This window comes from Malassezia globosa, assembly GCF_000181695.2.
Source record: "Malassezia globosa CBS 7966 chromosome Unknown mgl_sf_2.1, whole genome shotgun sequence".
Taxonomy (NCBI): Eukaryota; Fungi; Basidiomycota; class Malasseziomycetes; order Malasseziales; family Malasseziaceae; genus Malassezia; species Malassezia globosa.
The window spans coordinates 454,984-468,208 of NW_001849872.1; the positions used below are offsets into that span (position 1 = coordinate 454,984).

General features: G+C 50.7%; 8 protein-coding genes across 8 annotated transcripts; 3 read left to right on the forward strand and 5 right to left on the reverse strand.

The window, feature by feature from the left end:
• Positions 1 to 83: 83 nt before the first annotated feature.
• Positions 84 to 698, reverse strand: MGL_1039 (uncharacterized protein; the record flags this gene model as incomplete). Its single annotated transcript, XM_001731719.1, has 4 exons — positions 84 to 133; positions 168 to 220; positions 256 to 357; positions 391 to 698. The coding sequence occupies 4 exons, from the start codon at positions 696 to 698 to the stop codon at positions 84 to 86; spliced, it is 513 nt and encodes a 170-aa protein (XP_001731771.1).
• A 286-nt stretch (positions 699 to 984) lies between these two features.
• On the forward strand, positions 985 to 1,449 carry MGL_1040 (uncharacterized protein; the record flags this gene model as incomplete). Its single annotated transcript, XM_001731720.1, has 1 exon — positions 985 to 1,449. The coding sequence occupies one exon, from the start codon at positions 985 to 987 to the stop codon at positions 1,447 to 1,449; it is 465 nt and encodes a 154-aa protein (XP_001731772.1).
• An 80-nt stretch (positions 1,450 to 1,529) lies between these two features.
• Positions 1,530 to 2,014, reverse strand: MGL_1041 (uncharacterized protein; the record flags this gene model as incomplete). The annotated part of the gene is made up of 4 exons (XM_001731721.1): positions 1,530 to 1,544; positions 1,592 to 1,629; positions 1,668 to 1,923; positions 1,961 to 2,014. The coding sequence occupies 4 exons, from the start codon at positions 2,012 to 2,014 to the stop codon at positions 1,530 to 1,532; spliced, it is 363 nt and encodes a 120-aa protein (XP_001731773.1).
• Positions 2,015 to 2,798: 784 nt separating this feature from the next.
• Positions 2,799 to 4,127, forward strand: MGL_1042 (uncharacterized protein; the record flags this gene model as incomplete). The annotated part of the gene is made up of 1 exon (XM_001731722.1): positions 2,799 to 4,127. One exon carries the CDS (start codon positions 2,799 to 2,801, stop codon positions 4,125 to 4,127), a length of 1,329 nt encoding a protein of 442 aa, XP_001731774.1.
• Positions 4,128 to 4,225: 98 nt separating this feature from the next.
• On the reverse strand, positions 4,226 to 7,138 carry MGL_1043 (uncharacterized protein; the record flags this gene model as incomplete). Its single annotated transcript, XM_001731723.1, has 1 exon — positions 4,226 to 7,138. One exon carries the CDS (start codon positions 7,136 to 7,138, stop codon positions 4,226 to 4,228), a length of 2,913 nt encoding a protein of 970 aa, XP_001731775.1.
• Positions 7,139 to 7,601: 463 nt separating this feature from the next.
• On the reverse strand, positions 7,602 to 8,170 carry MGL_1044 (uncharacterized protein; the record flags this gene model as incomplete). Its single annotated transcript, XM_001731724.1, has 3 exons — positions 7,602 to 7,679; positions 7,888 to 8,042; positions 8,080 to 8,170. The coding sequence occupies 3 exons, from the start codon at positions 8,168 to 8,170 to the stop codon at positions 7,602 to 7,604; spliced, it is 324 nt and encodes a 107-aa protein (XP_001731776.1).
• A 943-nt stretch (positions 8,171 to 9,113) lies between these two features.
• MGL_1045 (uncharacterized protein) lies at positions 9,114 to 10,262 on the reverse strand (the record flags this gene model as incomplete). Its single annotated transcript, XM_001731725.1, has 3 exons — positions 9,114 to 9,164; positions 9,321 to 9,977; positions 10,053 to 10,262. 3 exons carry the CDS (start codon positions 10,260 to 10,262, stop codon positions 9,114 to 9,116), a joined length of 918 nt encoding a protein of 305 aa, XP_001731777.1.
• A 727-nt stretch (positions 10,263 to 10,989) lies between these two features.
• Positions 10,990 to 13,113, forward strand: MGL_1046 (uncharacterized protein; the record flags this gene model as incomplete). The annotated part of the gene is made up of 2 exons (XM_001731726.1): positions 10,990 to 11,358; positions 11,413 to 13,113. 2 exons carry the CDS (start codon positions 10,990 to 10,992, stop codon positions 13,111 to 13,113), a joined length of 2,070 nt encoding a protein of 689 aa, XP_001731778.1.
• Between the last annotated feature and the right edge of the window lie 112 nt (positions 13,114 to 13,225).

The following is a 13,225-nucleotide window of genomic DNA, read 5'->3' on the forward strand; positions in this document are numbered from 1 at the left end:
AGTTTTTTTCTGCCGTCCTTGATGAATATACCTACCCGCCTCTTATACTGTGGTAATAAAGGGGTAATAATAGATACCGATGTTTAAAGTAGTTTGAAGGAACGTGTAAGCTGGTCGATTTTCGATATGGGAGCTTATTTGTTAGCCGCATGAACGATCGAACGTACCAGGACCAATGCCAATCACAGTCCGACTTCCCGGGGCCACTTGAGTACGACCACTGCTTCATTAGAGAGGTTGTCATTATGAACTTACGCGTCCTGAATCACATAAGCGGGCACGCCAAGTCTTCGTGCCGATTCATGCAGCTGAGTAAGTTGCTCTTCGTCAGGAACTTTTATAGCGATTTTGGTTTGGCTTCATCGCATTAGTTACAGTAGCGACACATACCCTAGCTTCGACCATGTCCGAACATAATCTGGATGCATACGTAATGCTGTCTTATAGGATGCCAGGGTCGCATGTCCACACTGTGCCGCGATCTTGCCTTTGTCCATCTTCAGGTCCATGCGGACTCCCAGCACCATCTTGCACTCTTCCACAATTGGCAACGAAGAATCCTCCAATTCATCGGTACTTTCAATTTCTAGATCCGACAATTCCTCATCTGTATTATGCGTTCGAGCACTTTGCCACCAATGTGAAAAATATCCTACCGCAATCCCAGTAGCAAATACAGCAATCAACACTGTATGCATTGTGGACACTTTTGATGACCGACCTCAAATTTTCCATACTTCAAATTCCGTGCCTTGGTATATGACGCATTTTCTGATTGGTGCAGACTTCTCACGAGGACCTGTTACCACTTTTAACCATCCTCGCTTTGGACGGCGCTGGGGGCATGACTAACAAAAGATATGTTTGTCTCCCTTGGCCTGAGCGCCATGGATTCGGCCGAACGATATGTTTCGCCACCCAGCGCGCATATATAAAACACGGACCAACGGATCCCGGGAGCTTTCACCGTTATACGTGTTGACCATGCAGATTTTCGTCAAGACATTGACAGGCAAAACAATCACGCTTGAGGTCGAGTCATCCGACACGATCGACAACGTGAAGGCCAAAATTCAAGATAAGGAAGGCATTCCTCCAGACCAACAGCGCTTGATTTTTGCTGGCAAGCAGCTGGAGGATGGACGTACACTGAGTGACTACAACATCCAGAAGGAATCGACGCTGCATCTCGTGCTTCGTCTGCGTGGTGGTATGCAGATTTTCGTCAAGACATTGACAGGCAAAACAATCACGCTTGAGGTCGAGTCATCCGACACGATCGACAACGTGAAGGCCAAAATTCAAGATAAGGAAGGCATTCCTCCAGACCAACAGCGCTTGATTTTTGCTGGCAAGCAGCTGGAGGATGGACGTACACTGAGTGACTACAACATCCAGAAGGAATCGACACTGCATCTCGTGCTTCGTCTGCGCGGCGGTGTGATGTAGAGCACTATTCATATAGTTTAACATGTACGTTGTAGCCAATTTTTGATTATATATAACATATGGTGAGTCGTAACCGAGCATTACTCTCCGAAGAGCTATGATGGTTAGAATTGCGAGCAGGGAATTAACACTTATCACGTACCTTCTGCACGCGCTTAAGCACAGCATCTTTCGATGGGTCTAGACAAGTTAAATGTTCGGTTACAATGAATACGTACCGTAAGGGTGGTCTTTGCTGGGGATCTCAAGCACAGCAGGGAACGCCTGCATGTATTTGTCAACAAGAGGACGGATCTTGTCGGCAATGTGTTGGTTAATCAACACGATGGCTATGTCATTCCGATCTTTGGTAAACTTGAAAAATGTGTCCTCAATGTCAGACGTGGGTGTTTTGTTGTCGACGACAAAAAAGTTCTTTTCTCCCTCTTTGTTGACGTCACCAATCCCAGCTAGAATAAAGCCGGTCGTAGAGTCCTGCCAAATGTATGAGATTTTTCCGGTAGGCACGCACCTCGTCAGCGATCAAGGCAATGAGAGAACGGCCACTTGCTTGATGCCCAGACATAGTAGTCGAGTATTTCAGATCAGCCCTCTGAGGGTACAGCACACGTCGAACCAGCGACGTCGCTCGTTGACTGCCATGACACCGGCGGACCAAGTGCGCGCGTGGAGGCCACGTGGTTAAGTGGCCATATCGACGGTGACGGACGAGTGGCTCATCAAGAGACTGGATTTCAAAGCACCTCAGGACGACCAGGCGCAAGATAGTGAGTGGGTGGTTGAAAGAGATGCAATCCACATTTTTACCATCGAATGCAGCTGGTGGCTCTGCTGGTACAGCTCCATACGTAGCAGGTGATACACCGCTCATGCAGCCCATGCCGCATGGTGGCAGCCGAACATCGCGCGTGTGTTACTTTTTCGATTCGGACATTGGCAACTTTCACTATGGACCTGGGCATCCTATGAAGCCAATGCGTGTGCGCATGTGCCATTCGCTTGTCATGAACTACGGATTGTACAAGAAGATGGAGATCTTTGTACGTGCTGTGAACGCACATTAACAGACAGAGAGCAAAGCCAGCGACCAAACGCGAAATGTCCCAGTTTCATACGGATGAATACGTGGACTTTTTGTATCGAGTGACGCCTGAGAATGTGGACGCTTTTGTACGTGAGCAGTCAAAATGTAAGTGTATGAATGTATCGCAGCTCCTGCTAATAAGCATCAGACAATGTGGGCGACGATTGCCCAGTGTTCGACGGCCTGTTCGAGTACTGCTCGATTTCAGCCGGCGGTTCTATGGGTATGTGTGACACCGAAATGAGTGTTGTACATGTGAGCTAATATGACAGAGGGGGCAGCGCGTTTATCGCGTGACAAATGTGATATTGCAATAAATTGGGCTGGTGGTTTACACCACGCCAAAAAAGGCGAAGCCAGTGGGTTTTGCTACATCAATGACATTGTTCTGGGTATTCTGGAACTTCTTCGGTACCATGCGCGGGTTTTGTATATTGACATCGATGTGCATCATGGAGATGGCGTAGAAGAGGCATTCTATACTACAGATCGTGTGATGACGTGCTCGTTTCACAAGTACGGCGAGTTTTTCCCTGGAACGGGCGAGCTTCGGGACATTGGATGCGGTAAGGGTAAGCATTATGCATGCAATGTTCCACTGCGCGATGGGATTACCGATGAGTCGTACCAAAGTGTGTTCCGGCCAGTAATCCAGCGCATTATGGAGATCTACCAGCCATCGGCCGTTGTTCTGCAATGCGGTTCAGATTCGCTAGCAGGTGATAAGCTCGGCTGTTTCAATTTGAGCATGCGTGGACATGCGAGCTGTGTCGAGTTTGTCAAGAGCTTTGGACTGCCACTATTGTTGCTAGGTGGTGGCGGTTACACGATGCGAAATGTGAGTCGAGCGTGGGCGTATGAGACTGGCTTAGCCTCTGGCTATCAACTGAGCTCAGAGCTGCCTGTGAATGAGTATTACGAGTACTTCGGGCCTGAGTACCGCTTGGATGTAGTGCCAAGCAACATGGAGAATCTCAATACGCGTGAATACCTAGAAAAGGTCAAAGAGCAGGTATTTGAAAATCTGCGTCACATTGCACCAGCACCCTCTGTTCAAGGTCACGTTGAGCCGCGCCTAGCGCATGATATGGCTCTGGATGATATGGGTGCACATGATGATGCGGCGAATCCTGACATACGCACAACTCAAGACCAAAAGGACCGACGGATCCAACGCGAGACGGAACTTGACGACTCGGACGACGAAGGCGAAGGTGATCGACGTGACCGACGGTCTTGGAAAGACGAGAATGACATGGATATTGTGGACGAACCAGCCACAACATCAGCGACATCAGCAACACTACCATGTGGTCCTTCAACGGGAATGCCTCCTGCACCGGTAACTTTGCAGCAACCATCGACGAGCAAAATGGAGTCAGAACCTGCACAAATGTCTCCAGTCATGTCTGGATCTACAGCAACGGCAGCCCCTGACCAGGCACCATCAGTCTCTCATGCGTCCTCTCCCGATTCTTCAGTACAGGGCATTGCTGCTCCCTCTGCATCTACCCGCGGCGCCTATCCTACACCTGATATGACCAACGATGCTTCGGCACAAGCAGTCGATGGCAAGCGGTCACCAAAAAACTAGTTGGCGGCTTGATCATCGTTGACAACACTATATGATACTTTAGCCCATTTTCCCTCCCGGTATATTTCATCCAAGTACTTTATTGGAAATCAGCGTAGCTATATAGTGACAGCACGATATGCATCTGCTTTGCGACGAGTAACAAAATCGGCTGCAAATCGACGGCCATCAAGTGTACTGCTATTCGCATACACAGCTTCGGCAATGATGACCGTGACATCGGGCGAGGGGTTCAGGGGGAATGACAACAGCATTTCGATGAAGTCGTCAATGTTGGCACGAAGTCCTTTGAGCTGATCGCGGCAATACTTCACGAATTCTGGCGAGGGAGGTTGAGGGGTCGATGAAGGGACCATGGTTGAGGTTGATGAACGAGTAGCTGATGAAGCACTGCTTGCTGAACCAGCAGCCGAACCACTCGGTCGCGGAATGCTGTCGTTCATTTGAGAAAGCGCATCCCGACGAGCTTGGTGCTTGGGCTTCATCGTGACCCAGCCGTCCTCGTCAGCCTCCGATGGGACAGCCGAAGAAGATGTTGTAACTGCAGAGCCTGAACCAGACGAGCTCAAAGCCGGCGGACGATTCGGCAAAGACGCACGTACCTGCGTGAGCGACGACTTAGGCGCGCCGGCGCCGCCATTGTTGCTGTTATTGTTGCCCTGGCCGCTGCCTCCGGCGCTGTTTTTAACAGCCGCAATAGGCTTGGGTGGAAGAGCGTGCGCCTTGCCACATGAGCTCCCAACTTTGACCCAGCCAGCTTCATTCGGTGAATCCGGCTCACCTTGAGCACGCGAAGCCGACGAGCGTGCAACTTGAGCATGTGCAGCCTTCTCACTTGCGGACCGCGCGCTTTCTTCTTGTTGGATTTGGGAAAGTGATTTCGCAGGTGTTGTTGACTTCGGCACGTTCCAGGCCACGCCAGTGGAGCGAGGAGTTGTTGCCGCCGTCGACACAGTCCCCCCTGTTGTTGAAGATGATGATGTCAATGTTGGTTGTGACATGTGCATGGACGCCATGGCACTTGCAAGCATGGCAGAATTTTTCGCACGTTCTTTAGCCTCGCGTGCTTTGCGTTCACGCTGTTCGGCTTCGAGAATTTCACGCATGTTGGGAGTTGAAGCCTGTGCTGGCTTCGCCGAGGCGGAGGCCCATGGAGCTGGGCGAACAGATGCTGGCTTAGGCGTTGCGCTGGAGGATGAAGTCGATGTGGATCGGGTGGATGGATCTGAAGGCGTTGGGGTGCCAGAGTCAGAAGTGGCAGATGAACTCGCCAAACCTCGGGAACCATTTGAACCTGTAGAGCCTCCTGATAGGCCGGTCGCAGTGGACGATTTCCGAACAGATGAGTATGGCGGTACATTCACAGAAGCGGAAACAGCCGCGTCAGCCTCGGTTGCATGCGAGTCTGACGTTGGAATGGGCTTTGCGTCGAGTGCCTTGTCCGATTTGGGTGCTTTCGACGGGGACACTGCCTGCAGCGCCTTTGATGGTTCTGGCACTTGTGAAGAGGAGTAGACTTGCGTTGATGATTCCATGTGAGATGCGGCCTTGCGACTAGGCGTGGGATCAGTGGAAGGAAAAATGTCCTTTGCGAGACCTCGGCTTGGCTCAGAATTCTGAGAAGGATCGGCTGATTCAAGACCGGAAGGAAGTTGTGGCTTCGAAAGAAAAGCAGGTTTGGGCGGAAGTGTTGATTTGGGATCGATTGGATTGGAGTTTGACACAGGATTAGAAATGGTATCTGAGCCCGGCATCGAGTCATGCGCTGGGAGGTCAGGGTTTTGGGCAGCAATAGTGGCAGTAGTGGATTCACCTAAAGCCGCAACAGTGTCCGAGGCATCAGCTTGGCCGGAAGGTGTGCCAATCGAGCCCGCACGGTCAGGATGCGCTTGCTCGAGGGGCTTAGCTACCGGGGCTCGCAACGCAGACGCATCCGGCAGGACAGTTGGAATTTGCTTGGGTGCATCCGATCCGCGCTTCGGTTCAGGTGAAAAAGGATCGTCGTCTTCATCAGAGTATAATGACAGTTCTTGGTCATGGTTATATGGCCAGTTGGTATCGTTGTGGACGGACGACGATGAAGATGTTGGCATACTTGAGGCATGTACAGGATGCTCGGCATCCGCGTATGCACGAGCTTGCGAAGCTCGGAACGCGTCACTGGCTGCTTGCCGCTGCATCGCATGCAAGATATCATTCAGACCTGCCTCGTTAGCATGGGGCACAGAGGTTGCGAGGACATTCTGCATCATTTGCAAGGTCTGGGTCTCAGTGGAGTTAGGCATGAGAGCCTGAAGCTGGGACATAACACGAAGTGCCGTCAAAATGTCGTCCGCAGACAAGTTAGAGGCATTGGACGACACTGTTGTCGCCGTGGTTGAGGGGACATTGGCGGACGTTGCGGCTGCCGCTACCGCTGAATTTTGGCGTAAATGATCAGTCGCTCTTACACTTGGATCTAGCTGGGGCGACGCATGAACAAGCTGAGGGGAATTTGTCGCAGAAACATGCGGTGATCCGAGCACCGACGATGGAATGTTCGGAGGCGTCGGCGCCGATGCCGAGGACGGGTGGCCTACACGCTTTGGAGGGATGAGAAACGGACGTACAGGGTCACCAATCTCCGCTACATACGCGTGCAGGGGGCGGAACTGAGCGTCATCTTCCGGACGAACAAGGAGATCAGGGTACAGGTAATTCTGCTCATACCAAGCCTGCATGGAGGTGGCGGGAAACGGACCCTGCATCGTACTCGACGGATCGAGATAGTACCACAGCTGCATCTGTGCAGACCACGGTATAGATAAGGGCCGTTGCGTCACATCCGGGTAGACTGACGACCACATCGGATCTCGCAACGTGTCGTAGCGCATACCTGGACTCGAATCTAAGCTTGCTCCTCGGCGCATGCTTTGCGCTGGATTTACAGGTGACATGGTAGATCGAAAAGGACCCCACGGGGGCAAATCGATGTTCTCAGACGAAAAGTACGTGTGGGACGTCGGGTACATGGCAGTGAGTCTCTAAGTTGCTCGCAATGGTTCCGTGGTTTTCTTCTACAGAACGCTGAGTCAGCGTGCTGAACGATTCATCCACTCGGCCACGCGCCGTCGACACGTAAGAGTGGAGGCATCTAGAAATGGTACTTCTGGCCGCTGGGCAAATCGTTCGAGCAACTCGCGGACAAGAGCGTGTACGAGGACATCGCTTTCTCGATACGCGGCACTGCATGGCGGATGCGCTAAATTGTACTCAATCATCTGCCAGAAACCATGCCATGCCCATCCTGCATCCTGCCGCACTACATCTTGAACAATGGCTGTGAATTCCGACTGCCACGCATCATTGTTGGGATGCTGGCTTCGTAGCACGTCCCTTACATCCTCCAACGCGTGTTCGACATCGTCGACCTGTGAAAGGTGCAAATAAACGTGTAAGGCACGTTTATGTTAGCGTATTGCTTGAACAATGATGCTATGTTACACGCACTTCGTTCTCCATCGCAATATACATGCTTCTTAGATTGTAAGCATTACACCAATTATGATTGAGCTGCACATAGACATGTTAGAAAAATAAAAAGATCATACGAGTTCGTCAATAAATTTGGAATTAGATGGGGGAAAAGGACGAACGTATCAACTCACACTCAAACAATCTGTAAGGTTCTCGACCTCATGATACCAATTTGACGGAACAAAAATCGTTTGCCCCGGCTAATATGAGTAAGCGCATGCGACGTATCGAACACAGTACACACTTCTTGTTCAATGACGTAAACTCGTAGACGTGCTTGCTCCCATCCAGGCCACCCGCTAAAACCATCACAAAATGCGCCAAGCTCGCCAAGCGCGCGTCGCCGCTCCATATCTTTGAAAGTGCTTGCAAGCTCAGACGTACGCTGCTCAGGAAATCCTTTGACATGTGAGAGCACGCGTACGTGCATACGTACGGCGAAGAAGCGCTGCATCAGCTGGTGCAAAGAAGCGCCAACGCTTTCGTCCGGCTATATTTGTCGACCATGAGTACGAGGTGTCTCGCATTGTAAGGGTGAGTGCAAGGGAATACAATGTACAACACGTACAAACTGCCACGCAATCGGCCGTCAGCTGCATTAGAACATACCGTCGCGATGAAGAGGTGTGATAGATCCCATTGTCCCTGCATAACAAAAACGGAAATCATCATTCTCGTATGCGTCAGAGCAAGAGCCGAGCCAGGCGTCAGAGCAGTTGGGAACCGTGTCCGATGTAATGCCCTGTGTTGTTACATTGTTCATCCCTGAGAATTCGTATACGTGAGTCGGTGTACTTACAGTCGTCTGCGAACAGAGCTGGAGTTCTGTAGGGTAGCAATCTGTCGGGATCCTTGCCCTGAGCATCCATGCGTGCAGAGCGGACAAGATGCCAGTCTTTGATGTAGACAGTGTGCGATTTCTGCTGTTTGATGAGGTCGACTGCTTCATTGAACCTCATGGTCTCACGCTCTTTGGCGTCAATAATGACGGGTACTTCATGATCGCCGTAATCTGTGCAAAGTGAATCCCAGTCTACTCGTCCATCCCGTGCATAGCGATATATTGCCGGCCAGGAACGCGTCATAGATGTGGGCAAAACGACTGGTACGTTCTTTTGCAGGTATTCTTGCTAGGCGCAACCGCGTTAGTGTCAACGGGGATACGTACACAAAATTCTGCATAGCTTGGTACATAATCTAGCACACGGATAGTGCGCACCACCATGTGCTGCTGCAATCAATCTCCGTAGACTTGCCTCACGAAATCCACGTATGCTGAACACGTACAAATGTTCAAATGGAATCGACTCCACTTCGCTCAAGCAAAAATGGACCGATTTGTTCCATTGTGTTGCACAGCGATGAAGGAAACTAGCACTGAATGTCACACGACGGACAATGTCACTCCACCCACATTGCATCAAGGGCGGTAGAATATTTCAGCGATACCAAAAAAATCGATTTAAACTACTAGAGACGCGAGGCTGGATTGGTATCATAACGGAAAACGCCCTCCTGAATCTAGTCGTCAGTGCGTACTACATGTAATGGCAACACGTACCGCAATAGCAACAAGAACACCATCCTGCCTGTATGCACGAGTGGCAACCAGAGCGCGTCCATTACTGATAGCCTGGTTTTCTAACTGACGAAAGGTAAGCAATCCTGCTTACGTACCACCATCAAAAGCCAATCTTTCATAGTAAAGTCATTATGGAACCACATCGTGTGATCCAGAGATGCCATCATCGAGGGTACGAGCGAGCGTATGCTCGATTGCATGTTGACGAGCAGGAGTTGGTCTGTCTGAAATGCCAACATAGCACGCTGGAAGTTGATCGAGCCAGGGCTATTGCCACGCGAGCGAACCCAATATGCTACGCTCGTGCCATACTGGAGGTGCCCGTTTTTATCGTACATTGTCGGTACAGCCGGTCGATACTCTACTGGATACACGTGACGCTGGTCATCCGTCCATTTAGCGCACATGGCGTACATCGGATCGTCCTTCGGTATCGTCGATAGAAGATGCTCATACCGCTTGTATGACAGCATGCATTTTTCAGGAGCCAGCACTTCTTTGGGGAGGAAATTTTGCCCCTCTTGGATATTAAGCTGCAGCTTGAAATCACCATCCATAACAATTTTCGGAGGTGGTGCAAAAAACTGCGGTTGATCCGGCTCGGGCATCTGAAACGACATCGTAGCTGTAAAAAGAAGCGTCGTTCCTTGCATTGCATCGACCCGGCGCGACACATAAGAGCGCCCATCACGTAGTTTTTTCACGAAGTAGTGGATATAATCATTGACGTTTGCTCGATCCAAGAATTTGCCCTGTACATGGTGAGTCATAGCGCTTACATACATGTATCTCCTTGAAAAGTTAGTTCGTTATCGCTAAAAACATACATGAAGCTCCATATGTCGCGGAACTGTCTTGCTTGCCGACTCCATACTCTGCGCAATAAGAGAGCCGCCAAACACCGACTTTCCCATCACAGGCACAAAGTGCTCTTTCGCCACGCTCTCAAACTCACAGAACGACGTCTGACGAACACCTGCAAATGATGGAATCCGCTCATCCCATTCCTCTGGTGTTAGGGTTATGCCATCCTTCATTGCGAAGTTGCTTTCAAGTCTTGGTTGATTTTGTCAAGAAACATGCTCATGTGGAGCCGGTCGGATACCGCAACGATGCTCCGCCTTCCGTCTCACTCTTGGGGTGTGCATGGCGTGGACTATGCAAGATACACCCAATCAGTACTAGTTCAATCATCAGCCACGTGCAGCGACAGATGGAGACGCGCACAGAGCAACTGCAACATGAACCACTAGGAAGATGGACAGAAAGCGCTTACGATGGTATAAGCTATAGCAGATGCGCGTGATCAAGATAAGAAAGTGATATTGCATCTAAATGTTCATCATACGTGCAGGTTAGGATAAAAACCAGCACATATATTAAGCAAGCATCTTGAGTTCCTAAAATCGCACAAATAAGGAAATCACTCTTCACCAGTACGTATGCTAAAGTTTATACCTGCCCTCCCCTAATCTGTTAAAGGGCAGTCGAATAGGTCGAAGGGTGCGGCTACATCGAAGCCTGGAAATGCAACGTTTCCATCACCCCCGTATGGACACGAGTGACGTATGGGCGGCGCCGGTTGGCTCGCAAGTGGTCGCGGATGAGAGAAATGTATCGGCCGACACACAGACCCAGGTTTTGGCACGTGGCTCGCGTCACGCACCTCTCACGTCGTTGGGGCTGCTCGACCCACTATTGAAAGTGTGACGAACCCAAGTTCCATCTTGGCTCGACGAGAGAATGGCTGCTGCGCCAGGGGCCATGGCGCCTAGTGGTGCGAATATGCTTGGTTCCACAGGAACAAGATCTGTCTCATTGCGCTCAGCGCAAGTGCAGTCGCTTTTGTCTATGCTGAACTTTAATGACCCGGCCTTCTCTCATACGACCGGTCGCAGCTCGGTGAAACCAGACGAATCTATGCCTACCGTGGCTGCACCGCCCGTGTGGAAGATTCTTATTATGGATCCAACGAGTACAGATATTTTGGCTACAAGCCTACGCGTGCAAGACCTTCGAGAGAATGGTGTCACTCTACATTTGCAACTGCATAGCGATCGTCCTGCTTTGCCAGATGTACCAGCCATATATTTTGTATCTCCCACAAATGAGAATGTGGCGCGGATAGCAAAGGTACGTCATAAATGATTCGTCCCTTTCCAAGGCATGTCTTTCTTACTCCGACAGGATGTGTCTCAAGGACTATACGAATCGACATATATCAATTTCACCTCCATGGTGTCTCGGTCTGTGCTGGAGCAGTTAGCACAGGGTGTCGCACGAACTAGTGGTGCTGGTGCACAGATCCGTCAAGTGTATGACCAATATCTTGACTACATTGTACTCCAGCCCAACCTATTCCAGCTTCTTCCGAAAGGGCGCGAGTCCAACTCAGCAGCGGCAGCCTCGTCGCATATTCCCACAACGTACGAACAGCTACACAACCCACAACATGGCCAGGAACATGTTGAGGCAGAGACCGATCGCATTGCTGGGGGTTTACTATCGGTTTTCGCTTCTATGGGAACACTTCCGATCATTCGGGCGCCGCGTGGAAGTGCTGCCGAGCTTGTCGCTCGCAAACTTGAGTCGAAACTACGTGATCAGTCATCTGCCTCGCGTGGGGTAGCGGGACTCTTTGCCGCCACATCGAACTCATGGAATAAAGAACGCCCTGTCCTCGTTTTGATGGACCGTAATGTGGACATGGTGCCCATGATCGCTCACTCCTGGACATACCAGGCCCTTGTGTATGATGTATTGGATGCAAAGCTGAATCGCGTGACGGTTCAGGAGTCAGACAAACCCGTGGCTGCTAAGCGCTCGTACGACTTAGATGCTAAGGACTATTTTTGGGCAAAGAATGCCGAATTGCCATTCCCACAGGTTGCCGAAGATATCGACGCAGAACTGAATCAGTATCGGCAAGAGGCGAACGAGATCATGCGATCTACAGGTATTAACAGCATGGACGAGGTTGGTCAGCTCGATGCATCGTCGAATGCCTCACATCTCAAGGCAGCTGTGACTGCGTTGCCCAAACTTACGGCGAGAAAACGCACAATTGATGCTCACATGAACATTGCGACCGCTCTTCTACAAGGTATAAAGACCCGTGGCTTGGACGAATTATACCAGATGGAAGAGGCCATTACCCGGCAAAGCAAGTCCGCTATTCTAGAGGCGCTTCAGAATCCAGCCATGCAGAATCCCGAAGACAAGCTGCGGCTCTTCCTTGTATACTACTTGTCGACACCCGATGCCTCGCTGAGCCGCAAGGAAGTGGAAGATTTTGAAGCTACTCTTCGTGCGCAAGGGGTGGACTTAGCTGCTCTGATGTATGCGAAGAAGGCGCGGGAGATTATGCGTTTTACCCTTTCGACTCCAACGCTAGCGCCGACACAGGGTGGTCATGAACTGTTCAGGGGATTCGGCTCACTTAGCAGCCGACTAACCGACAAGCTTAAGGACAGTCGACTAGAACATCTCGTTGCCGGTGTCAAAAATTTTCTGCCTGTGCAAAAAGACTTTACTGTCACGCGCTTGGTTGCCTCGATCATGGATCCAGCCGGCAGTAATGCACAGACCCTCCAAGAGACAGACGACTATCTGTGTATTGATCCTCGGCAGCCTCGGGGACGTGGCACGGGAATGGCACCAGGCGGTGCCAAAGCTCGTCAGCCATTTGCACATGCTATAGTGTTCGTCGTGGGTGGTGGAAGCCACGTCGAATTTGCTAATCTCCAAGAATACGTCACGCGATCAGTGTCCGTGTCCGGTGGTATTGCGCCCGGCACGTCGAGTCAGAAGAAAATCACGTACGGAAGTACAGAAATTCTCACTCCATCCGAGTTTCTTCGCACCTTGGCTGTGTTGGGCCGTATGTAGTTCGGGTGTGGTACGGTGTCTTGTAGAAAATAAAGATATATGTTATCGTGTAGCGGAAGTAGAGGTCTTGGCGGGTGGTTGTCCTGGGAGTTGTGGAGGTCGAAGGGCTCCA